Source organism: Agelaius phoeniceus, chromosome 17, assembly GCF_051311805.1.
Source record: "Agelaius phoeniceus isolate bAgePho1 chromosome 17, bAgePho1.hap1, whole genome shotgun sequence".
Lineage (NCBI taxonomy): Eukaryota > Metazoa > Chordata > Aves > Passeriformes > Icteridae > Agelaius > Agelaius phoeniceus.
Window position 1 is genome coordinate 775609 of NC_135281.1, and position 24750 is coordinate 800358.

At 46.1% G+C, this 24750-nt stretch overlaps 1 protein-coding gene across 3 annotated transcripts in view; it reads right to left on the minus strand.

Annotated features, from left to right (window-relative positions):
- Window positions 1-24750, minus strand: part of NDRG3 (NDRG family member 3) — a 58668-nt gene that overhangs the window by 1947 nt on the left and 31971 nt on the right. The window contains exons 3-16 of one of the 3 annotated variants that reach the window (XM_054644385.2): window positions 24613-24648; window positions 10382-10487; window positions 9575-9695; window positions 9026-9088; window positions 8641-8701; window positions 6977-7063; window positions 6388-6444; window positions 5085-5188; window positions 4629-4694; window positions 4105-4156; window positions 2742-2789; window positions 2062-2097; window positions 1920-1971; window positions 95-133 (exon numbers count right to left, since the gene is read on the minus strand). In XM_054644385.2, the coding sequence (XP_054500360.1) occupies window positions 95-133; window positions 1920-1971; window positions 2062-2097; window positions 2742-2789; window positions 4105-4156; window positions 4629-4694; window positions 5085-5188; window positions 6388-6444; window positions 6977-7063; window positions 8641-8701; window positions 9026-9088; window positions 9575-9695; window positions 10382-10487; window positions 24613-24648 (928 nt within the window). Of the gene's footprint in view, window positions 1-94; window positions 134-1919; window positions 2098-2741; window positions 2790-4104; window positions 4157-4628; window positions 4695-5084; window positions 5189-6387; window positions 6445-6976; window positions 7064-8640; window positions 8702-9025; window positions 9089-9574; window positions 9696-10381; window positions 10488-24612; window positions 24649-24750 lie in introns of all 3 variants that reach the window. The other 2 variants (XM_054644386.2, XM_054644384.2) reach the window with 2 other exon arrangements.

The window sequence follows — 24750 nt, forward strand, 5'->3', positions numbered from 1 at the left end:
ACAGCAGGACATGCTGAGACAGAGCAAAGCACCCGGAGAACAATTCCACTCAGCACACAGACCAGGGCCGAGGTGGATGCACGGCTGGAGGTACCTGACTCAGTGCTTAGGTGGCTGAGCTGCACATAAGGGACTGGAAGCAACATGAGACAAGGAAAGGGATGAATACAGGAAAGAACCCATTAGTTGTGGTGTGTGACTAGTGGCTGCACTACTCCTGGGACCCCCAGCTACCTTTCCTTCCATTCCCAGCTTGTACACTGCACTGAAAGCTCCCAGGATTTGTAAGAACAGCTGCTAATAAGCATCTCAGGGAGATGCCAAGCTCACATAAAAACCCTAAAGCTGAAAATCACACTGTACCTGGTGACAGCAACTCCCCACTGCACACCCCACACCTGCTCAACAGAAATATGGTTTCCCCGGGGTATACTGTGTAACTCCAGATATGGGACAGAAATTCATGTCTTTGGGATGAGAGATTCCTGCTGCAAGTCTCCTTCAAGACTGTTACCTTCCACCTGCAGAGTCAGCAGAAGTACATCCAGCTGCTTCAGCTCATGTACAGAAGGCACAGGAACAGCTGTTGGAGAACTGGTTTCTCTATTTCTAGCAGTGCCGAGCTGTGTTTTGCTTTTACCTTGTTCTCCCCAAGAGAACTGACCAAACTCCAGAGTGTCCCACAGTCTTGCCCATGAAAGCTGGGAAAAATATTCTGGGACCAGCTACTAATTCTGCAAGGAGAAAATTGGCCTGTCCTTCTCCAGTGCTGCATGTCCTACTGACAAGAGAGCTGATCCCACCAAAGTGCTGCTGAAGTGCTGCTCCCCCTTGCTCTGAAAACAGCAGTTGCTATCTTTACTAACTCCAGGAATACAACAGACATGAACATTGAAACACTCTCAGTGAGGCTGAGGGACCCTCCTCACACAGCATCTTCCTCTGCAGGATCAGGTTCCTTTGGCCAACATTAGAGAACATGACTGTCCTACATGTGTGTGTTACCTGCAGAGCCTTCAGGAAAAGGACAGGTTCTGCTAAGCCTGACCATGATCTGGCAAAGCTGTGAGGAGACCCCTGCAAGTGTCCCAGCTCTTATGGTGGCCATGCTCAGTGGTCAGCCAGTCACATAAACCAACTCCTTCCCTAACTCCAGCTTTTGAAGGCTTGTCATCCACAAAAGGGAACTCCTGACCCCAGTAGGCGAGAAAGAGCTGCTCTAGTGCGCTGAGAAGCCCTTCTCCTGATGTTCCTGAGTAGTAAAGCCTTTCTTAGAGATAAAGAAGTAAAGAAGCCCTTCTCCTCTGATTCCTCAGGAACACCAAGGGCAGGGAGCTGAGCAGCTATTGTCACTCAGGTGACAATATCTTCTGCCTCCAAGCATGGTGAGGAAGCTACAGGGCAGGACATGCACTGGTGCAAAGCACAGCTGTCTCTGGGCTCCCTGGGTGCCTCAGAAGTCACCCAGAAACCTGTTCTGCCATTAGAGGGATTTATTGTGGAGCATTGCTTAACCCTGGTGAGTCTGAGAGAAACAGGAACATCTGAGGAGAAATGGGGGAGCTCTCATACCCGGACTAGTCACGGGGCTGCACTGCTACCTCCTTCCCCTTTGGAGAAGGTATGCGCAGATTTGCTGTTCTTGGGAACACATTTTTCTGGATTGGCACAAAGACAGACTTAAAAGGTTTTACCAACACCAGCAACCAGAAAGGAGTCACCAACACGTCAGGGAACAATACTGGCTTGCTAAGGCATGTCAGCACACTAGCTGATTTTCTAGCATGGATGGATCTCCTGGCAACCACACTAGCTCAGGGGTAGGAACACAGATGCCAGTGGGTTCAGACGGACCAGAAAGCTTGAGTTCCCTTCATGACAACCCTGCCCCAAACCACAAAATTGTCTTTGCCACTTACTGTAGCCCATTCCCTGCACAAAGTACTTGAAGGCTTCAGTCAGCTTGCCAGGCTGTGGAAACAGAGAGAGTGGCTTTAGTGCAAGCAGAACAAAGGGCTCTTCTGCCCTCAAATGCCATGGGAGAGCCAAGGTGTGTCTCACCTGAACCACCTGAGGCAAGCCCCCGCAGTCGGCCATCTGCAGCAGGAAACAAAAGGCAGGTTGAGCTGTCCTGCCCAGGAGGACAACCCCAAACCAAGCCAGCACCACCCACCCACCAGGCTGAGAGCACCACACTGCAGTTTCCACCACCTCACCTCTACAACCAGAGCAAGGCCAAGGTGATACACCTTCAGGGATCTGCTGCTGAGGGAACCCTGCACCTTGAAGGCCATGTCACCAAGTGATCTCAGGCCACACTCCAGAGGCCCAGCACCTTCCCAGCCACCTCTGCCCTGGCCACTCTGCCCAAACCTGTCCCTTTGCACTGCCATACAGCCACTGTCGGGCACATTGCGGGGCCTCAGGTGAGGGTGGAAAGGACCAGTACAAAGCTGGGAAAAAGGATGTTGTTGCTGCAGAGAGCAGGGTGGAGGCAGGGCATCTCTGCTAACTCTCACGGGTCTTCCTGGCCAGTTGAAGGTGGCCATAAAGCAGGGATTGGGGGACTCCCTGACAAACTCTTCCCTCTCAAGCCCTCGCTCCATGGAGGAGAGAGCACAGCTCTGAATGACTGTCCAAAAACTTCTCAAAGCCAAATGTATGGAAAGCAAAAACATAAGTGGATCTGAGCAAAAATAGTGTCTTTATGCTGGCCAGAATGATTCTGGAGTGGCACTTGCCTTCAGAAGCGTAGTTTTGGTTGGGTCAAGACGGGAATTGCATTCAACCTAGAAAAAAGGGGAGAGGGACATGGGTGTCACACAGAAAATGCAAAAACTCAGATGTAAAATGTGGAGTAGCTGCACCAGAAGCAGTGGCTGTCTTCAGCAATGGTCACTTCTCTGGAGCCAGGAAGGAGCAAGTAAGAAAGCAGAGATCATGTAAGAAGTGAACAATGAATAAAAGATCCAGGGAAGAAAGATAGGCGTTCCATCTAAGGGACCATGTGATGACAGGTCCTGACTTCAACTGAAATCATCCCCTAGTTTGGGGATGCACTATAAAACCCTGGAGCACCCTCTGTGCTCTGACAGCAAGACTGGGAGGGAAGGAGACTTCTGTGCAATGCAGCATAAGGGAGGTCACTCAGTCCCCTGGCCAGACAAGGAGGTCACAACCACGTCTTCTCTGTAAGACTGCTGCAAAAAGAGAATAGGCAGAGACTATAGGAAAAGCAACCACATTAGGGGAGGTTATTCTGGGCAGGGAACCTGGGCAGCCAGACAGGCACACTAATATGCAGAAGACCCTATCCTGTACTGTACTGTGGCCAGTAAGCAATGGGAATCTTCAAGGATAGTATCCTAGAAAAGTCAAAACTTGCAGACTTAATTTCAGACTTCCAGATCAAATAGACCAAGGCAACAGGCCATGGCCAGAAAATGTTCTCCATGCATGGCTCCTGGGTTCAAGTTACTGCTTCAGGAGACTCCTGTACTCTTCCACAGTTTTAGACTGCTGCTTTTGTTCACAACCTCCTGGTCTCCCCACAATCCCTGGCTGACAGGGAGGAGCAACATCCATCACAACCATACTACCCTGTGCCATGCCCCACTTATAGCTGTGCTGGGAGGGAAGTGGGTTATGGGTGTCTGCAGAGGACAGAGCTCCTAAGTGCTGCCTTCCTGGTGATGCACTACTCCAAGAGAGCTCTACCATAAGAACTGGAGTCACACTCAGTTATTTTTAATCCCCAGCTAGCCCCAGAGTAACAGCAAAACAACAGCAATTCAAGACTGGAACCAAACTGCAGGCAGCAGCCTGGCAGAGCTCAGGGAAGGATGCATGATCCCAAGCAGGGTCCTTTGCATCACCTGTTGAGCAGGGTGCTCATTCAGATTCTGCCATCCTCACCTTGGAGTTGCCCTGAGAGCCATTCAGGGCCCCTGAGCCTTGGCTCTCCCATGAGTAGCTGGAGGACTGAAAAAGAGCTTGGGACAAAGAGCCAATGTCTGTAATTTTGAGCAAGGTGAAAGCACTGCAGGGTTGCTTAGTGACTTGTGGGGCTAATGTCACAAGAAGAAAGAGTTCATGGATACATACCACTGCTTCCACAGCAGGTGAGTTGTCACCAACAACAAGCAAGGCAGGGCACCTGGTCAAAAGCCAAAACAGAGATGTTACTCCAAGTGCATCAAAGGGGTTTCTGAGAAGGTTGAGCTTTGTGAATCAACACCCTCATGAAAGGCTCAGCAAAAAAAAAAAAAAAAAAGGCTCAGCAAAATCCCTGCCTGCCATCACCTTGGCATTCTGTTGTACCAAAAAATTGTCTAGGGCTTGCAGATGCACCCAGACTGTCCTCTCCATGCACACCAACTGGCACTGCTGTTGCACACATGTGCCTCTGACCCTGCCTTCTGGAGAAATTCAGTGTGTTCTTAATGAGAAGACTTCCAGACACCTCTGCCCCATTGCAGCTGACAGTCCTGTACGACAGCCTGGAACTGTCTTGGACAGTCTTCCCAGTGCTTGAGCTTGGTGCAGTTCTTGCTGAGAAGCAACACCATCTTTTCTGCTGAAGAGACTGCAGAGTCAGCAATTGAGATAGGCTGATTCAGACAACTTACTTGAGTGTTTTTGCAGTCATTTCATTGACACCAACAACTGGTCTCTCAATTTCTAGATCTTTACGACTGAAAGACAAAACAGAACAATTCTTCATTAATCTGCTGAGGAAACTGATTATCATGAGGGCACACAAAATCCAACCATGAGTGCTGGCTCCAGCACCCAGGCAACTCTGTGCATCATGCCCTGATCAGGAGCCCCAGCAGTCATCCCCAGACAACAGGATTCATCCTCTCATGGCATTGCTGTGTGCCCAGAGATGAGCTACTGAGGTATGACAGTGCCTGTGGGCAGACACAAGGGCTAGGTTTGGCTCAGGGTAACAGCTGAAAACCAGGCTTAGGACAAAGGTTCCCCTGATACAATACCCAGTAGGATAATATACATGGCAGCAAATTTACTGAGGTATGGGGAAGCTATGGGAGCTGTTTGTCAGGCAAAAAGGTATCCGATACCTGTTGTATGAGGTGAGGAACAGCTGAAGGTTATCTTGGTTAATGTCCTGCGCAATATGAAGCCTGTATGTTTGGATCAAATCTAGATTTGCCTGCAGTTCCTCCTGTACAAAAGTAGAAGAATTGAAGAACAGGAAACACTTTCCACAAGTAAAGAAGCAACAGTCATAAAAATGCCAAAGCATTAAAGCGCATCCACACACATCATTCTCTGTGAACAGTGACACAGAGGGCAGCAACTCCACACTGCATAAGGATCCCAGAGACATGAGGTGTTCATGTGATGTGCTGGTACACGCCATGCTTTGGTAATGTGACTACACTTTACAACTGACAGTGCACAAGCTGCTGCCAGAGTACAAGTATCCTGAGATGGGATTAGTTAACTCCCAAACCTCAGTAATGCTTACACAGATACAAATCACTCTGTGTTTGGCAGGTCTTCCATTTACGCTTTATGTTTTAAGAAGCAAAGTACGTAATAATACTAATAAACGTAATAAAGTAAAAAAATACTTAAGCTGTAAGACTGTGACCAGGGGAAAGTTCAATTCCAGCAGCCAGTTTTAAGAAGAAACTACATTCTGAGAGAACCAGAGAGAACAGGGAATGTGAGGAAGCACTACATACAATGAAGGGGCTTGATAGTGGGAAGAGAGCAGGATGTGCACAGGAGGAAGTGGTGCTGGAGAAGGAAGCATTCCTTTCAGTGCTGATGTGTTGTTGCAAGAAGACTCCAGGTCAGGGACTGATCTGCTGTGTGGCATATACAGTGTGCACAAGGCACTATCCCTGTCATTGCCCAGTAAGCTTGCTGGTTGAGAGACAGCTAATCCCAAACAGAAGGCATTGCTGTATTCAAAGTTTTCAGGAGGGGCTGGTTTGCCTCTGCTGAAACTGAAGGGTAAGATGAATAGCAGAATGCAGCAGTTCAACATCTGGACAGATACAAGATCCCACTGCCAGCTCCCAGCTCCCAGCTGGCCTGTGCTCTACCCACAGTCCAAAGGCTTCCATGCTGGCTACAGAGAACTGGCTGCCACTTGTTTCTGTGGACAGTGTCCCAGGCACCACAAAGGAGTTCTATCACCAGTGCATGGCCTGGAGACAGTGAGGGCAAGAGTGAGGATGTGTATGCCCCCCAGCGTGCCAACCCAAATGTGAGCTTGACTCACAGAGAAAATGGTACTACCTGTGGCAACCCTTGTCTAATGGACCAGAACTATTTGGGAGCAGACACATACAGAAGTTATAGCTCCATGCACAGTTGCACAGGCAACATTAGCATCTGCTGGGTACTTACATGGCCAAAATGATGTGCCAAGACAATATCCACTATGTTGGTTGTCCAGCCTGAAAACTGAAGAGTGACCATGAATGAGGAGGAGAGTAACAGGAAAAAGCAGTTTCATCACACATTGCAAAACAGCTACTCAGAGTAAAGGAAACAATGAAGAAACTATTCATATTATATAAGAAGCAAATGTCTGAAGCTTGGGATGGACATGCAAAGCTTCAAAGAAACTGTATACACAACCCAGCTCTCCAAAAATCCTGAAACCTTAAATAACTTTAAGGCACCAGAATAAGAGAATAATTAAGAGATTCATTCAATATCAATCAAATGAAGCCTGCAAGCAGAAGAATCAGAGGAAAGCTGAGTGATCCAAGCAGTTTATCTGCATTTCTCATTCACATCATCACACCCAACCATACTCCTCTGGCAGAGACCATACTATATCCAGACTTAGAATGCAGCAGGGATAAGAAATGAAATTGTACAGTTTTCCCCAGAAATGGAAAATATCCTGTATTCTGTCCTTTTGTTTTTACTCTACACACTGTTCATTAGGTGCTGTGGAGAGCACATGTGTGGGAAAGCAGAATCTCACCTTAGATGCTGCCCAGTCAATCCACCCCTTTGCACATGGATCAACATTAATAAGAACAAGTCCCTCCACCAGGTCAGGGTGGCTGAGCTGTGGGGAGAGAGCAGAGGCACACTCAGAAGGATGATTCAGTCCACGCAGTGGTCAACAGCTAGTGCAGCAGCTGGAAAGGTTCTTGCAAAAGGTGCAAGACATACTAGGGAGCTCCTCTGTGCTGGGTAGCCAGTGGCTCCCAGCAAGACCAGACCTGACTCATTTGTGGCACTGAGGTGCTCCACAGCACCTATAGACTCAGCAGTGCCTTCTGGTGACCTGTGTGCCTGGCACAGCTGCAGGTCCTGCTCAGGCCCTGTGTGTTACAAGGATCAGCAACCTTCTTTGCTCCAATCCAGCACTTCTGTGAAGAACCTCGACCAACTACTGTGCCTGGAGAGCACCTCATTCTCCTCAAGGAAGAGGCAGTTTTCCCAGTGGAAATGGGGCAAACAGCAGGGGAGTTAGTGCTGAGCCCCCCCAAGCCCCTGCAGTAGAGAAAGCTTGAGCTACAGGGGCACCCTCTCCCCAGGCAGCACCCCTGCTGCCCCCCCTGCCCTGCAGACACCCCTTCCCCTGCTCCATCCAGCAACCCAAAACCCTCCAGTGTGCCTCGGGCTGTACCTGGGCTGCACAGGTAAGAAGCACTTATGAGAACTGCTTGCAAATACAAACTCAGAAATCAGAGGCAACCAGCCTCTGTTGAGTTCTGGGGTCACTCCAAGGCAGCTCTCCTGTTCTGCTGCACTGATGTGAAGGAGAAGGAAACATCTCTGTCCTCAGCAGGAAACTGCCCACAGCCCAGGGAGTGTGTCAAGGGCACACTTGTGGCACTTTGTTGAGGACTAAGGCTGATTTGCACAAATTCCTCTTTAGCAAGGCTGAAAACTATCCAAGATACAGAAGGAACAGTGAAACACCAATGCCTCACACTGCCCCAGCTCAATCCTGACTGTAGGGAATGGGAAACAGAGAACTTTGTGTAAGGAGGGGCAGCTGCCCAGCACAATGGCTTGAAGAAATTATAGTGGCCTAAACAACTGGCAACTCTCTCACACAACAACCTGAAGTAAATTTTACTGAAAATGTCAGATTTCCAGGGATTTTTTAGCAGTAACTCTGAAAGACTCAGGTGAATTCCTGATAAATTCCTGTATCATACTAAACAATACCCACTGATTTCACATGAACACTACACTAGAGAGAAATGTATAAGCCGGTACTGAAATAGAAGCAGCTCTCTTGTGTAAGGGTGGAGCAAAATCTGCTTCCTTTTAGTGACAAAGCACATTCCACATCAACACTAGTTTGGAGTACATCACCACATCCATTCTTTGGTGCCACAAACAGTGGACACAGCACACAGTAGAGCAGCCAGTCTCTGTGAAGATTCAAGACTGACTATTACTAGCACTCAGGATGGGCTCTGCTGACTCAAAGGCATCACATTACAATGTTTCCATGCCTGGCACAGCTTCAGAGTAACCGTGACTGCTCCAACACAACCATCTGGATGGAGGTAGCTCTCCCATGGCTCCCTGCAGCCCTACTGTAATTACTGAATGTTACTTTGCCCATGCCCCACAACGATGACCACAGCTCACATGAGTGACAAGCAGTGAAGAGATACTTACTGCACACCTGCTGAGGACATAAGCACCAGCGCCTAGGCCAATCCCAATGAAGCTTTTCAGGCTGAAATACAGGCATTTCACAGTCAGCACAACTAAGTTAGCTCAGCTGAAGCATCCCTAGAGGCAAAGCCTTTCCCCTCTGTATCCAGCTGTGCACTTATGGTTTGTTTTCAAAACAATGCAGCAATGATGCAGCAGCCATAAACTGCTTCATGTAGCAGACATTGTCCCCAGCATAAAACTAGAGAGGGTCCCACTGGTTAGTAGATACTTGTGCCTCTTGGGACACCTCAGTGAGCATATCAGTCATGGCAAGCAGAGACGGAAGTAGGTGCTGGAATAGAGGTATCCAGCTGCCTCACCCCATTTCCTTTCAGAGACTTACTTTAGATGTGTCAGAACAGCAGGTAACATTTCAGCCAGTTCATCCATACTGGGATACTGGTACCTGAAAAGCAAGGGAGCACCTCCAAATACAGCCTGACAGAGGTTACCTTCCAGTTCCACTCAAGGTAGGAGGGACAAAGAACATCTGGCAGACATGCACAGGTTATTAATGTGCAACAATACTGTATATTTCAGCTGACTGTGTGGATCCCATCCCTCAGAGCAAGACTAACACAGAGCTGTGGTCCTTTGGGCAGTCATACTTCTGTGGCAAGATGGACAGATGAAATGCCAGCTCGACTGCAGTGTGCTGGGTTCATGTTCAAGTCAGGAAGGTGGTACCAGACTTAGCCCTAGTGAGGTCTTTACCCATGTCTTAGTAATTGGAGAGTTCTCTGAATGACCCTTGGGAAGCTTCCTCATCTTGCCATTTCCTCTGATGTTGGCATCTGCTTACCACTAGACTCAGCCTGGCAGTCCCAGCTGGCTTAAACTGCGTGCTACCTCAGTCCAGACTGAACAACATGGGTGACTGCAGAGCTCTTACCCAGATGGGAATGGGGGGGCTCCTTCCTGTTGGCCTGGTGCATCCACATGGCACACAGCAAAATGATGGGTGATCTCTTGCATGTCTTCAAAGTTAAAGAATGCATTAAAACAGGATTTGTCTGAAACAACAACAAGAAGAAATTAGACACTTCTTTAAGTTTTATTGCAAGCCACCCTCCAAACACCACGGCACACACCTGCAGGAGCTCAAGCCCCCACTGAGACCATAGGGCAGTGGGTGCTGGATGGTGTGCATGCTGTGCCTCTGCACAAAACTGCGATGCAGCAGTGAGTCTCAGCAATGGAATTACCATGACTGGAGGGAAGGCAGACAAACAACAGTCAGCCTGCAATGCCCCGGAAAGCAGGGCCTCACAGCACCTGGGTACTTAAAGCACTCACAGAGAAGTACCTGTGTGAAGGTAATAGTACATTTTGTGTGGGGAGATGTCAAAAGACCAACTGCGCCCACCACCAGAACATTACACTACTGCTGCAGCCATGTAGAAGAGACTTGTTCACCTGCCCAGCACCCATGGAATGGATGCCCTATCACACAGTGCAGCAAGTCAGCTAGAGCACTACCGTGTGTTGGGTGGACCTATTTCCATCTTTCCACCTTGGCCCTACCTTTCAAGGGCAGTTAGAATGGACAGACCCATGTGCTCTCTCTCCTGCAGACCTTTATCTTTTCACCTTGGAATGACCTCATCTCAGCTCCATACCAGGCCTGCTACTCCCCATGCTCAAAAGCAAATACCATGAATAATCACTTTTTCAGGGTCCTGGCAATGCAAGGGCTTACGGTTGAGGCCAATGTCATGGTATGTGAGGATGACAGGTCTGTTCCCCTTGGGTGTGCCCCGCATGGTGACATGAACCACTCCGAAAGCTGTCTCAATGTCATGTTCCTGCAGAGAGAGAAGAAGGAGCCCCAGTGTTACATGTGCTGCCTTCACAGGGAACCCTAACTGAGGGCCAGCAGCAAGGACCTCATTCCCATGTTAACACTGCTCTCCTACCCACAGTACAGCTCTTGAAATCACAGAATGGTTAGGGTTGGAAGGGACCTTAAACACCATCTCATTCCACCTCCTGTCCACATGCAGGGATACTGTCCACTGTATCAGGTGGACAGAAAATCCAAGATCCACCCAACCTGGCCAATTCACAATCCTGTCAAACCTCTGTATCCAATCTCTGTGTTCAACCACTGGCCAAAGCAGCTTGCTTTTGTACAGATATGCAAATCGTCAGAGGCTGCATCTTCTCATGATCAAGATCTCCGGGATATCTATGGACTTTGGAAAAGCTGTGGAGATGTCAGGAAAGCTGGATACACAATATCACTTGTAGATCCCTTCTCTTATCTACAGAAATCAATGGAGAGGCATGCTCTTACAGTAACTATAAAATGCACCAATTATTTTCTTGATATTAAGAAAATGCCTGCTTAGGAAAAAGCCACATGGTTCGACTTGACATTACAACCTCAGAAATATGTTTTACTAGTTTACATAAAGTATATGATTATTTTTTTTTTTTAACAGTAATTTTGAACAACCTGAAAGTCATTAAATCAAATACAGGACTGGTGAGAGTACCTGCCTTGCAGCACATCAGAAATCCACCTCACCCACTTTCTGGGCACTCTTGAGAGCTGGTTGTGGGGCAGACTGATTTAGTTCTTGCAGTGCAAGACCCTCCTTCACCCAGCTGTGCATCTTTTCAAGGACTCCAAAGCCTGTCTCTTCCCTTGCTCCAGGATTGTGGCAACAGGAGGACACTGGCCCAGCCAAATCACATGAGGTAGCCTGAAACCTTCTCGAAGCTTGTGTTTGAAGGATAACAAGACACCCCTGTCTGTCCTTGTCCTCAGAATGGGGCTTGGTTTTGCCTGCATGCAGCTGTTGCATTGCGCATGTACAGAAGCTGAAGTACTTATCTACAAAGCAGCAGAGACCCATCTGCAGACGACATTACCTTATCTGAGGCTCACCTGGCTCCCTTTTCCTTAGGAGGAGATTAGGGGTAGGAAAGGACTCGTCTGTGTGTGCAAAGTGAGCATGTGTCCACGTGGCAGGAATTCCTGTCCTCACAGCAAGGCTGCACAAAGCAGCCCAGGATGCAGTCCCTGCTTCCTCAGCCTCCAGCAAACCTCCAGGCTCTGCCCCTTCCCCATGTTTCAGCTCTCAGGAGTGCTCTGCTGAGCTGGACAAAGTTCTGTCCTGTACTTCTGAAGGATGTGCTGTGCAGCCACAGCACTGGACTCCAGTTTAGTGCTCTCCAAGCCTCCAAGTGTTAATGAGTCCTTTAAATAAAGTGGCCACTTTTGGAGAAGGCAACTGGCAGTGCAGGTGGCTGGAAGGGCAAAACACAGCGAACTCAATGGAGAGTGCAGCACGTGCCCAAGTGGCCAGAGCCTGCAACCCTGACCTGCACTTCCTTACACCCCTGAGGGCTGGACTAAGGACTTCCACTAAGAGAAGGTCTCTCTGACAGCTTTGGCACTTGCTAGGCTCTTCCATAAGCAGCTATCCAGTTACCTTTTTTTTTTTTTTTAAATTAATCTTGCTTTGTTAGACTACTGCCAGGTCAGTGAGTTAAGAAGCTCATAGAGTGGTCTGGCAAATGCTGGTTCTGGTTCAGAGCCCAAGGGAAGTGTATGGGGTGGCAGAAGGAATGGTCTTGCCCTGATCACAAGATCAATTAAACTGATTCACAGCTCATGAAGGGAGGAGACCTGCAGGAGATGACGGAGGTTCTATAGGCAGCAGCAAAAGCTCAACTATCAAACAGAAGCACAAACACTATACTGAGAAAATAATGAGAAAAGCAAAGAAAGCAACAAAAGAGCTGATGATATTGAAATATGTCTGCAATACAGTCTTTTCTGTAATTACATTTGAACTTACTGAGTTTTACCCCCAGTTTCCCTGAGAGTGATTCAATGTCAGTTTTTACAGCAAACTTTATTTTCTTTGAAACTTTCCCTGGAGTTTTAGGGCTTTTATCTCAATCTCTGATTGCAAAGGACAAAATCATTTTCAGATGACACACAATTAGCATACGCATCACTCCCCATCACCTGTTTGTCTCCACAACAGCTCTCCTATGTATCAAAGCCACAGGACAGCATGAGATGGAAGCTTAAACTGAAGCTTAGGTATTATGGTTTAGATAACAACACAGTCTCTACACTTATACAACTGCTACCTTGAACTGCCCCCCAAAAGTTATTATTTAGTTACATTATTACTGGCCTATTACTCGCTCAAATGTAGAGCAGAATAACTCACTTACAGTGGGTACCAGAGCACTCAGTGAGAGAACAGGAACTTTGCAGGCTGCACCCTCTGCCCGTGACAAACATACTTTCCTTGTGTCCTTCTTGTAGACACCTTTCACAGCTGCCTTACTGCTGCCCAGTTCCAAAACACAGTTCTGGCATGTTCACTCCTGGTATTTGCCATCTGCTTGTGTAGAAGTGTTGTGTTGGAAAGTAACAGACACTTCCAGACTCTGGCACACTTGGTTTCTTTCTGCTCTCTGCTCACACTATATCAGTGTAGTTTGAAAAGAGATTCAAGGTTTGTTACTTTGCAGGTGCTCAATTCCAGCTAACATCTGAATGCTTATCTGGTCTAGTGCAGGGAAGCAGTGATACGAGAAGGCAAGTGGAAAACACGTGGCCAGGAGACAGCCAGACTTTTGCAAACCTGCAGTCTTTAAAATAAGGGAGATGAATGCAAGAGAAGCTCATGATCCACAGGTTGTGTTTTTAAGAGCTGAATAGAATTCAATTTTCACTTAGGGACTGAAAACTTTATCAGAAGTTTTTCTTGTGAAAAAAGATATTTTTATCTTTTGCCTTTATTTGTACGGTAGGCAAAAATAAACAGCAGCTGCAGCCCACCTGCTGCAAACAGGAGGTGGATAGCAGAGGCAGTGTGGCTCCCAGAGCCAGCCCTCAGCAGTCGCAGGCACTGCCAGTGCCACACTTGCTGCTGAGGCTGGGCAGGCAACTGCCATTGATCCACCCAGAGCACCTGGGATTCATAGCTTCAAACACCAGCAGTGCCTGGAGGTCGGGAATGAGAAGAGCAATGATGAAGGAAGAACAGAAGGCATGGAGACCAGCTGCAGCTGTAGCCTGCTGGGATGACTTCAGGAGCCTGTGCTCGAGGAAAGGGATAAAGCGATACAAGTTCTCAAACACTTGCATCTTGTAACAGTTTCCCATCTTGTAACTTTCCCAGCTTCCAGCAATCTGTAGGTCCAGTAAGACTTCCTTAACTGGAGGCGTGGTCTTCAACTTCCTGAGGATAGGGCTGCAACTGCCCAACACTCGTGCTTTTGGTACCGCTCTCCCCCTGTGACCAGAGCAGCTAAACCTTATTAATGTGTGGGGTAAAGAATCACATAATTCCCCATCTCGTATCTGCTGATTTTGCATGAAATCTCCTTGCCTTTGGTTTGGAAGCTGGGGAGCAACTGACCGCATTTCCATACTCCCCAGAAGCAATACCCTAACAGCTCGTGACCCTCACATGCTCCTTTCTGGGCTGATATGCTTGCGACTATCCAGCCAGCCCCAGTACCGCAGCTGACCCTGACCATACTGCTGGTCCTCCAAAACTGCCCCAGGGAGCTCTGTCCTTGCTGAGCCAAGGGGCTCAGCAAGGTTGCCAAATGCATGCAGGCACATGTTGTGGATGCACAAAGCAGCACAATGGAGTTGCTTTGTTCTCTGCTCCTGATGAACAAGGATTGATTTGCTTTGCTGAAAGCCACAAGCCCTGTGCTGACATTGTCACTCATCCCCTGCAATGTTAAGGTCTTACACCTCCGGGTTATCATCTGCTCTGAGCCCATGCTTTCATTTTCCACTCTAGGAAGGTTTGACTCAATGTGCAGCACATTTTGTTTACCCAAAGGCAGATAAGTTTTGTCACTGCACCTTCCATCACTTTTTCCATACCTCTAGAGAGTATATTTAAGCAGCACAGGTCCCAGTACAGACCTCCAGAGTGCTCCTCAAGTGATCTCGACTGTGAAGACAAATGCTGGGTTTTTTTAGTAAGTATTTCATCCATCAGTGGACTTCTCTTCTGACTGCATGGTCTCCTAAGTCCCTTAAGAGATATGTCTTAAGACTCTTTTTGGTCCTGTCTCTTGGAAATCCAAGTAGGCTGCATTGACTGAATTATCTTTATTTATATCACTACTGATTGATATGAAGAATTCCAACAGCTCTGCAGAGCAGGACTTCTTCCACTTAAAAACTTACATTACCCTTTCCCAATATTTATCAGTGTCATTGATCCACTGTACTCTGCTAATTGTATCAGTCTGTCTGGTATAGTTGGTCAGTGTATTTCCAGAATTCCTCTGAATTCTGATCTGTCTTATAAAATGTCTGGCAGATGAATCATTGGGCACCATGGCAGATTCAACAGAGGAGCATAACCTCTCACTTAACACCTTAACTATTTAATCTTTAAACTTATTTAAAACTCCTGGGTTGATACTTCCAGTTCTGGCAACCTGCTACAAATGCATAAATATTATTTTTGTAGAGCCTCTGCAGCAGGCACTGTGGGGTAAGGCAGGATCTGTGCTGACTCCCCACAAAGCATTCCAGCACAGTGCTCTCTGCGAGTTGTTCTGTGCCAAGCCTGCATGCAGAAAAAAATTATGTTTAGTTTTTCTGCTATCACTAGCTGTAAGCCTCTCTTCCAGGTTCCATTTTGACAGATCTGAAACAGGAAAGTTGTGTTTTTCCCCTTTGCAAATCATCTCTCCAACCCCTCTCTGTTCATATATTTAACCTGTTAGAGTTTACAACCTCTTCCATTTTCTCTAGCTTTTTAAAAAATGCTTTGTTTACAATAATCTCCCTGCCCTTCTGTTAGACATGCTGGCTTTCTGGCACCATTCCTTGTCTCTGCTGCAATGGATAGTGGGCATTTGCTCTCTGCTCAGTTTATGTTCAACAATCTTCTCTATTTCTGTGCAGGCTTTGTTCTGAACTTTGAGTGCAAAACTAGTGAAGTTTTCTGTGGTTTGCTGGTTAGTTTTTTCCTTTTCCCCAAGGATGTTGATCTGGAATACATTATGGTTCCCATCGCAGAGCAGCTCTTGGAAGGCACAGAATACATTTCTCTGCCCTCAGAATCATGTCAATGATGGCTTCTCACGCTCTGAAGCTCCTTAACCTGCTGCTCCACAGAAGTTTGTGGCTAAAATGCAGTGTTGTCACCGTGTAACAGATGCAACTTTGATTGGCTGACTTCATGATGAAGTGCCACTGGAAAGGGTCCTTCTCCTGTCCATCTGCCCTGCCCCACGTCCAGCGAGCTGATGGTCTTACAGAAACCTGTAGGCGGGAGCACACAGTTGGGTTCACTGTCCTGTGAGTTTTGCTATAATCTCTATAGTGCCAGCTCCTGAGAATCTCTGCTCTTGATCAAAGAGCCTTGCACTTCAGAAGTGTGTGTGAACCATAGTGGCTCAGATACTGGAAAGTGATAAAACACAACCCAAGAGAAACTTTAAAATATCTGAGATCACACTCAGACAAGAACTGCTGGAAGGCATTCCTTGCTGGGCATTTGCAGGTCAGATAAGGCCAGGACATTATTCCTTAACATTTCTGAATGTTTCTCAAACTGAAGAGGAAAAACCACACCCAACTATGACTGACAAAGCCTAAATCTACTGTGGGACTGATTATGGAAAGAAGTAGACACATGGTGAAAAGGTTCAAATGTAGGAACCATTTCTGACTGCCACCCTCTGCCTTTGGCCAGAGAGGGAAACAATGACAGTGCCACTGACAGGTTCCACCTGTTAAAGAATCCATTCAGTGCCAGTAGCTTCAGTTGCAGCTGCAGTGGAACTACTGGTTGAGCTCTGGAGGGGCAGGAGCCTAAGCTCGCAGCAAGAGGCCATAAACTGAAGAACCTTTGCAGAAAAGGGGCCAAGGACCTGAGGCCCAGAGAGGGGACCCAGACTCAGAGACACTGAAGCAGCTGAGGACCCTCAGACCTTCCCTGTGCTGTGAAGGGATAAAACCCCAGGGGATCCTTTGTTTGGGGTCCCTTTTTGGAGGCACCAGCTCGAGCTCTTTGTTGCTTTGCTATTTAGCTTTTGCACCATGATTAAATTATCTTAGGGATCTGGACATCTGTGACTCTGCTATGGAAAACCTGGGGTAGAAGCAGTAAGAAACCTGCTGTGACTGAGTGTGGGATGTGAGCTGCCAGGGGCTTGGTCCCAGTTCAGGTGGTGCAAGTGACTGCCAGAGTAGCTCTGGGAGGATTGGACAGGGAAGTTTCCTTAACACCACCAAAAAATTCCCATATTGAGAAAAAACATTCTGAGTGAAGGAGTGAGGCATCCAACGGCAGCTCCAGAGGTTCTCAATGCCTCGAGCTCCAGAAACTCACAGGAAGCAGAGGTAGCAGTCCAAATTCCAGCTGTGCTCCCACAAACCCAGGTCACAGTGTGATCCAGTACTTAAGTTTTAAAGGTTATTAAAGGTTGAAGAAACCATTTGTTTCACAGTGGGAATGATTAATGACTAGAATTCATATTACCAGTGCTTGTCATGACTAATTTATTAAGCTTCTTTTTTGGCATTACCAGATGAGTTTTACTCCCAATGTAAAGCTCTCAAAGTTCAAAATTAGTTCCTTAAAAAATTGGGATTTTATTTGATTTGGAGATTGACAATAAAGAACACATTGTGAAATCCCTTCAAAAATTTTTTCTAACATGAAAACACAGGAGAACACAGAGCAGCAAGGCATCTGTTGCTTGTACTCTGCCCAAGCTTGCTGAATGTCTGTAGTAGCATAGGGCTAGAAACATCCCCAAAAATCTTTCAACTTAAGGATATTCAGTTCCTGGTTCACCTAAGGCAAAGAGAACAGCCTCTGCTGCTTTGCTGTAAGGTGGAAGAGATACAGATTACTCAGGGCAGGCTCTCCCATTTTCCCTGACTGTGGCTACAGCTATTTACTTTACATCATCTTTGCCAGTCCTGGCAAAGGTGAAAACCAACCACATTATGCTCCTGGAGCAGCCTATCCCAGCCACTAACTACGGAGAGACTAAAGCAGAGACTCCGTTGTCCTGCTCTCGGCAAGAGCTGCCCTCAAATTTTTACACATTACTAGAACAATACCATAAACTACGACTGTAAGATAAGAAAAAAATATTTTAAAAATATGTAAAACATCACCACCTGGTAACTCTTCCCAATATAATACTGCCAACCTTAAGGCAGCTGGCAGCTGAGTGCTTCCCATCTCTTTCTCAGTGCAAAATTATTTTAGAAATTGTGGAGTTGAAGGAGATGGCTGCATGGGAAGCAAATCAAAATCAGATTTAAAACAACATCTTGAAGTAAATTGGTCACTTCCAAACAGAGCAGAAATTTATTAATAGAAAACACAATATGATCTATGCAAGAGAGCAATAGTTTCTGGTACTCTGTGTAACTGGATTAAGTGTTAAATCAGAGAAATTCTGAGTGAGAACTGAGAGCAGCAGAAGAATGAGACATTCAATCTGCTTACACAAACTCTAAAGCATCAGGAGACAGAGTTGCAAGCACCTGTTCCAAAGGCAGGTGATGGTGAAGGATGGACCCACTCCATCTCTGACCCTTGCTAATGCTCAGTGTCAGCCAGCAAGAACTGGCAAGTCACTTCCAAACACAGATCCTGCCAGAGAACAGACATTGGCTTTGCAGTCAAAGGAACTCAGTCAAGTGAGCTACAACACAAGCACGGCTGACAGGTTGGGTTTGTGCTCCCAAAGTAGAAATCACGAACCCCTACAACCATGCAATGCTGAGACCAGTAAGCAATTAATGACAACATGTCTGAGATGTAGAAAGATGCACTTCTCCATCTCCTGCCCTGCCCATGTGTTACAAGAAGCAGTTAAAACCACAACTTTCTTGCACTCCAGTCAAGTATCCAGTGTCATAAGCAAGGCACCCAGCACAGACTGAGGAATACATGGTGCTTCTTACTCCTGCTCTGAGAGTAGATCACCGCCATCCCCACCTAAGGCAGGAAACTGGACCTGCCTAGATCTAGTAATAGTTCAGGGTGAATTAAACCATGGCAGCTGAGCTCTGCTCTGTGCAGGGCTGGCAGGGGGGCACTCTGCACTGTTGTTTCGAGACAGCAGAGTGTGAGATTGCAGCCTTCCCCCTGGGCTGCAAACAGAACAGAGAACCTCTGGCTCCCTCCCATCCCCTGGGCAATGGACTAAAGATGCCACCACCTGCAGACATACAGCCTTTGTAAACCTGAAGCCTGCACAACGGAGAGCTGAATGTGGTAATACACAGGTGAGCCTGAAATAGTTTGTGTGACTGCTAGACCCCAGACCACCTTAACTCCTCAAGGAACCTGGAAGGTAAGCCAAGGGCCATGTTTCTAGCCAAGGACAGTCCTCCTACTAATATGATGTTCCAGTCTGTATTTCAGTACCTTGCTCAAGACAGTGAACATCTTAAAATCTCTTGAAGAAGAGAATGTGGGGCTGTGTTCTGTGTCTCCAACTTTTCCACATCCCTGGGAACTAGAACTGCATTGAATTAAACCTGGTAGTACAGTTACTCATTAATTGCTGTGAAATACCATTAATGGATGTTGCATAATGGATGAAAATGGCTCAACATAAAGCACATTTATTTGCTTTGCTCTAAAAACTTACTCACAAGAACATAAAAAGTACATGAACTTCAAATATTACAAATGCATAATCACCCCTTGGCACACTGTTGTCACAGAATACAAAAAGCAAAACTAATGTTTATGTAAACCCCAGGGAAGGACTGTGCACATACATTTAGAAGTAAGAGTCATGTTTCAGTCCAAGTCCAGCTAGTTAAAACTTTTCAGAACTCAACACAGCAGTTTTACAAAAAAAGTGAGGTTTTAGATAGAAAACCAGATGGGAGGAATCACAGGAAAAGTTTCCCAAGAAACATAAATTATGCAAAAAAAGGAGGCCAAAATAAAATTCTATTTTAGTAATTGTTATCTATACAGTGTTTTTTGCTGTGATGTCAGAAGTCAAAACCAGTACTTTAGTGGTGATGCTAGTTTTAATAAGATTAGGAGCAGCATTAATCTAGCAGGTATTAAATAGACTTGCTTTCTAGATCAAAACATCTTATGTGTTCTAATTAATTTCACTTTAGAACTTTTATCAAAAGAACTCGTTGTACAAATCAGAGGAAAATGGCCCTCAATATCCCATACAAAATGTTTCAATAGGGATGAGAACAGCCCCCATTATTCACACAAAGAAACCAAACCCTTCTTCAAAAGTGCTAACAGTCTATTTTATCTCAGCACAGTAAACAGAAGATGCCTTAAAACATCTTGTAATCAATGCCACAGGGTAGCATTCACAAGCTGTCTTAAATGAAAAATGAACACAGTTTCAAAAAATGAGGACAGTTTCAATTCAACCTCTCCAACATCAGGAAATGCACACAGTGGAATATGTCAATAATCTCTCAGCAGCACATACCCTTTTTGACAGCAGAGCAAGTAAAAATAAAGTGAAGACATAATGAAAGGATAAGCAAACTTTTAAAAATGCAGATTCAAAAAGCCTCAAACTACTTTTAAGTTCACATACTTGCAAAAGAACTTCTCCAAAACTGAATCAGTACAAACATGTGCTTATTGCAAAGTGACACTTTCAGTAAAAGTAAGTGGCAAAAAATTCCTTATCAAGGTCTGACATTAACTCTGCAAACATTGTGCTGTGTTTTACTCTGGGCACAAGCAACTGAGTAACTCCACAATTTCCATTAATGCCAGCAAGACAGCACATTTTTATGCCAGACAATTTCTTTCCTCCAAGGGTTTATGCATGCCTTGTCCTTTCTGTTTCAGATGAACCCTGCATGTCCTGGACTTACTTATTCACACCTCCTCCTCGAGAGCTTTCTGCAAATGCTCAGCCAAATCCCAGACCACCCCCACACTCCAAGCCCCCTTTTGCATGGTGTGTGCTGAAAAGCCAAACACTTCTCTGTCTTCCTGTTGGTGGGAAGCAGTAGAGGCAGCTCAAATGATCAAATCAACTAATCAGATCAAATGCCAGCTTATTTCAGACTGAAACATAACACAGGTTTAGTTGGATAGTTTTACAAATATAACAGCATATTCCTTCATTTCTATTTAAAGCAAATAATCTGGAAAAGAAGAGAGAGATGTAGGCTGAGACAGAACATCTACTTCTGAAAGCGGCAGAGGGTCTGCAGATAATAATAAAAGCACAGGCACAGCTCTATTAACAGTGCAGATTAATTAACAGATCACCATACCATCTGTCCATCAGCATTCCAGACCATTTATTTGACCATCTGCCCATGACATTGGGAAAAGCCAAGCCTAGACTTCATTACGGTTCATACTGCTTTCAAGTAAAATGTAGGACTCAGATTTAGGTTAATGCTTTTTAGTTCTGAGAATAACCTAAATTCATATTGATAAAGACTGCTAAGCCCCTGTGCCAGCTCTCCACTTCATCTCACTGCAGCTACCAGATTATGTGGGGTTGTTTACTGACACCCAGGCAATCCGTTATGTATCAGGGTTAGCTTTTGTTGCTTGCATATGAACAGTTTAAGAAAACCAGGACAGCTGTATCTGGAAGTCAGCTGTACCAGAAAAGCTAAAAGCTTCCTCACACACATTCACCCCAGAATAACAAACTCCAGAAGTAGGAAGAAGAAGAAACTTGTACTGTTGACTTTGCTCTGATCTGATCCTGGAAAGTTACTCAAAAATAAAACCAAACATACAGGGAAATTAATAGAAATTCACAATAGCATTACCCCTTTTCACCAAAGGAAAGATCTTACAAACCTTAAATATACATGTTCCATTGAAAAGTAACACATGTCAAATATACAGAAAACAGTGTGGGGAACCTGTGTGCCTGGTCCTACACACCTCCTAGAGTCAGTGACAGTGCTAATGACATGTTCCTGAGATGGGATTAAACTAAACACCTTCAGAAGCATGGCCCAGCTGCAGAGAATATTTTGAAATTCCAGATTTCAGACAGAGGGAGGTCTAAAAGCACCACACAACTAACACTGAGGGTGGCTGTTACTCTGGCTGTATCCAAGGAGAAGCTAGGGCAGGAACATCAGTCAGTCCTGGAAGGAGCTGGGACCCTGAGGTTAGTTCAGTTGGTTAAGAGCATGGTGCTAATAACACCAGAGGTGGTGGGTTCAATATGGGCCATTCACTTAAGAGTTGGACTCAATGATTCTTGTGGGTCCCTTCCAACTCAGCACACTCTGTGAAATTCTAGCATAGAGTTACAGCAAATGACCTCAAGGCCAAGGGCACAGAGTAGTACAGACAAATAAAACAGGATGTGTTCCAACAGGGAATACGTTGGATCTGCACTGCTGACAGGGTTATCAACAGTGCTGACAGAGGCTCACCTTTCCCTCACCACCCCTTTCCCTCACTGCACTGTCTGCAGCCCTGCAAGCACAGCTCAGGATGTGGTCAGCCCCAGTCAAAACTACAGCTTTAACTCCATTTAAAACAGCTTTTTTTCAACTATTAGAAAAATAAAAAGGTCTGAAATGCAGATCTCACATCACTGATGCCCTGGTCTCATATTGCAAACACTACACTGTATAAGATAATAAAATCTATCTCACAAATTCTTTAAATTTTACCTTAAAACTCACCAGGGCCCTTGCAGATGTTGCTGCTATTGGAAACTGATTGAGAGCTTCACTGCACTGTAACTGGAAATCATCTTCCAGTTATCAGCTTTCATCAGTCTGTGGCCAGTTTGTGCCTATTCTTGTCAAACTGAAATCCTCCCCAAGGCTCTTCCTCCCTGTGAAACTCAGGACAAATTAAAACACTGCCCCAGCCTAAGTGGGTGGGGCACAAGAGGATGTCCCTTCCTCTGAAAGCCCTGGTAACCTTCTTCACTTCAAATTCCCCTGACACTGGTAAAGCCACACAAGTTTCACAGAGGCCTGGATGTGGCAGCCAGATGTGCTTTGCTAAATTAAAAAGCAGCAGTAATTTTTCACAGGACACAAGCTCAGTCTCCATGTGTAAAGCACAGTTCCTGGTACTAGCAACTGAGACAGAAAACCCAAGGATCCAATACAGCATCCATCCTCTCTGGCAGATTTCAGAGACTTAAACCAGCCTTTGCAGTACTTTCCAGCTATGATGTGGGGGGAATGTCAAGCCAGGTGTGCCCTGAAACTACACCTTGCAGGGAGAGATGCTGGAGGAAGGTGAGGCTGGGACAATATTTACAGTCATGAGAGACACCGTGTTAACATCTTGCTAAAAAAAAAAAAAGTATTCTACATTAATTATATGGTTTCCCAGAAAGAACATCTTGCCTCCTGCCCCACTGTTGCCATGACCACCAGCTCACTGGTGATCTACACTAAAGCACAGAATCAACAATCCTGTCATTCCTGGCCTAGCACTCCCGAGAGTACCACTCCCTGACTGCAGACCATTCAGGTTTTCCCAAAGCTCAGCCCTGGAGAGGACAGCCACAGCTCTGGGACATGCTGAGTGGGCAGGTTGGTGACTGCAGTGCCAGGTTTCTGTGGGGTTTGCCCAGCTTCAGATCTGGGGCTCTGTTTAAAGAAAAGTGCAAAGAGGCTTTCCTTGTTGAGGGAAAGTGTAGAGCCAAAAGGCAGCAGCTACACACAGCTCTGTGCCAGGGCCTCTTTCCCACCTTCCCACTCTGCTCTGGCTCCCTCAAGCCATGCTGCTCACAGCCAGGCAAGGTGTGGGCACACCCAGAGCTTTGGTGGGTCAGTAGAGAACTGGCAGCAGAGGCCAATACACAATATATTCATATTCTTCCCAATCCTGGCACATAGACCACAGTAGGAAGTGCCTCTGCTGTTTACACTTACTGAAAGGCATTGCACCTGTTTTTACCCATTACCCATCTGACACGGGAGCAAACTTTACCTCTAAAGGCAAGAGAAGATACAGATAGATGGAGACATGACAGCACAGGAAAGTGTTTTAAACCAATTATCTAACTTTATTTCAAAAGAAAAATCATTGCTTAACACTATTGCTGCTTTCCAGAGAAGGAAAAAATATGGACTACCTTCATAGGACTGTATTTACTACATTCCTGCTGTGCATAGGCTTGCAAATGGTTTCCTGGAACTGCCTACATCAACAGACTTCTAGTAAATTTATCATGATGTTGTCAGCCCCTAGTGTGCTACAGCAGTGCTGTATGACCTGCCCTGTGCTGAGCAGAGGACTACAGACACAGCAGCCTCCAACTGCTAGAGAGAAACAATAGCCACTAGAACCATACCCACGTGCTCAGTGAGAAGGCAGCAGGATAATCTGGTATGGGAAATGAGCCTGTGCTCCACAAAATGCCCCAGAGAATCTCAGTGATCTGTTCTGCCTATCACAGAGCATGTCCTCTGTCTTAGATGCTGGTGGAGCAATCACTTCTACAAAAGGATTATTCCTTTGGCAAGCAGAGCCATTGTGCTCACCTCTGTACCATCAATAAACTCCTGGTAAACAACCAGGAGTGGCTGTGCCAAAACAGGCCCAGCAAAGCAGTGTGCTGTACCTGGGGCAGCTCTCTCACTTCCCTCTCCTCTCAAGACATGTAGGTAGAGCATGCAAGCTCCTCCTTTCCCAGCCAGTGAACCAGATGGGATGTGCAGTTCTTCAGCACACTGCAGTTTTCCAATAAACTGTTATTCAGGAGACCAGCCATCCTGCAAGGTGTTGTGCAGCCTTGGCATAGCAGTCAGCACCTCAGAACTCAGAACCTTCATGCTGCTTGGCATGAAAGGGTGAAGGGCAATTTCCATCACTGGATATATTCCAGTTCTTATTGAACAAACCTTAACAGGAGCTAAAATTAAAATCAACTCTCTCAACATTACTGCTGAGCTATGGGGAGTTACCAACTGATCCTGTCTCCTACACATGATCTTACCTGACAGTCGAAGTCCTGGAAGTTGCGAGCTGCATTCTGTTAATGAAAAACAGGAAAAAAGAAAAAAAAAATAAAAAAGGAGATCAGCACAATGCTCCAGAACACCCCCAATAACAGCATGAAAGCTTCCCATAGAGA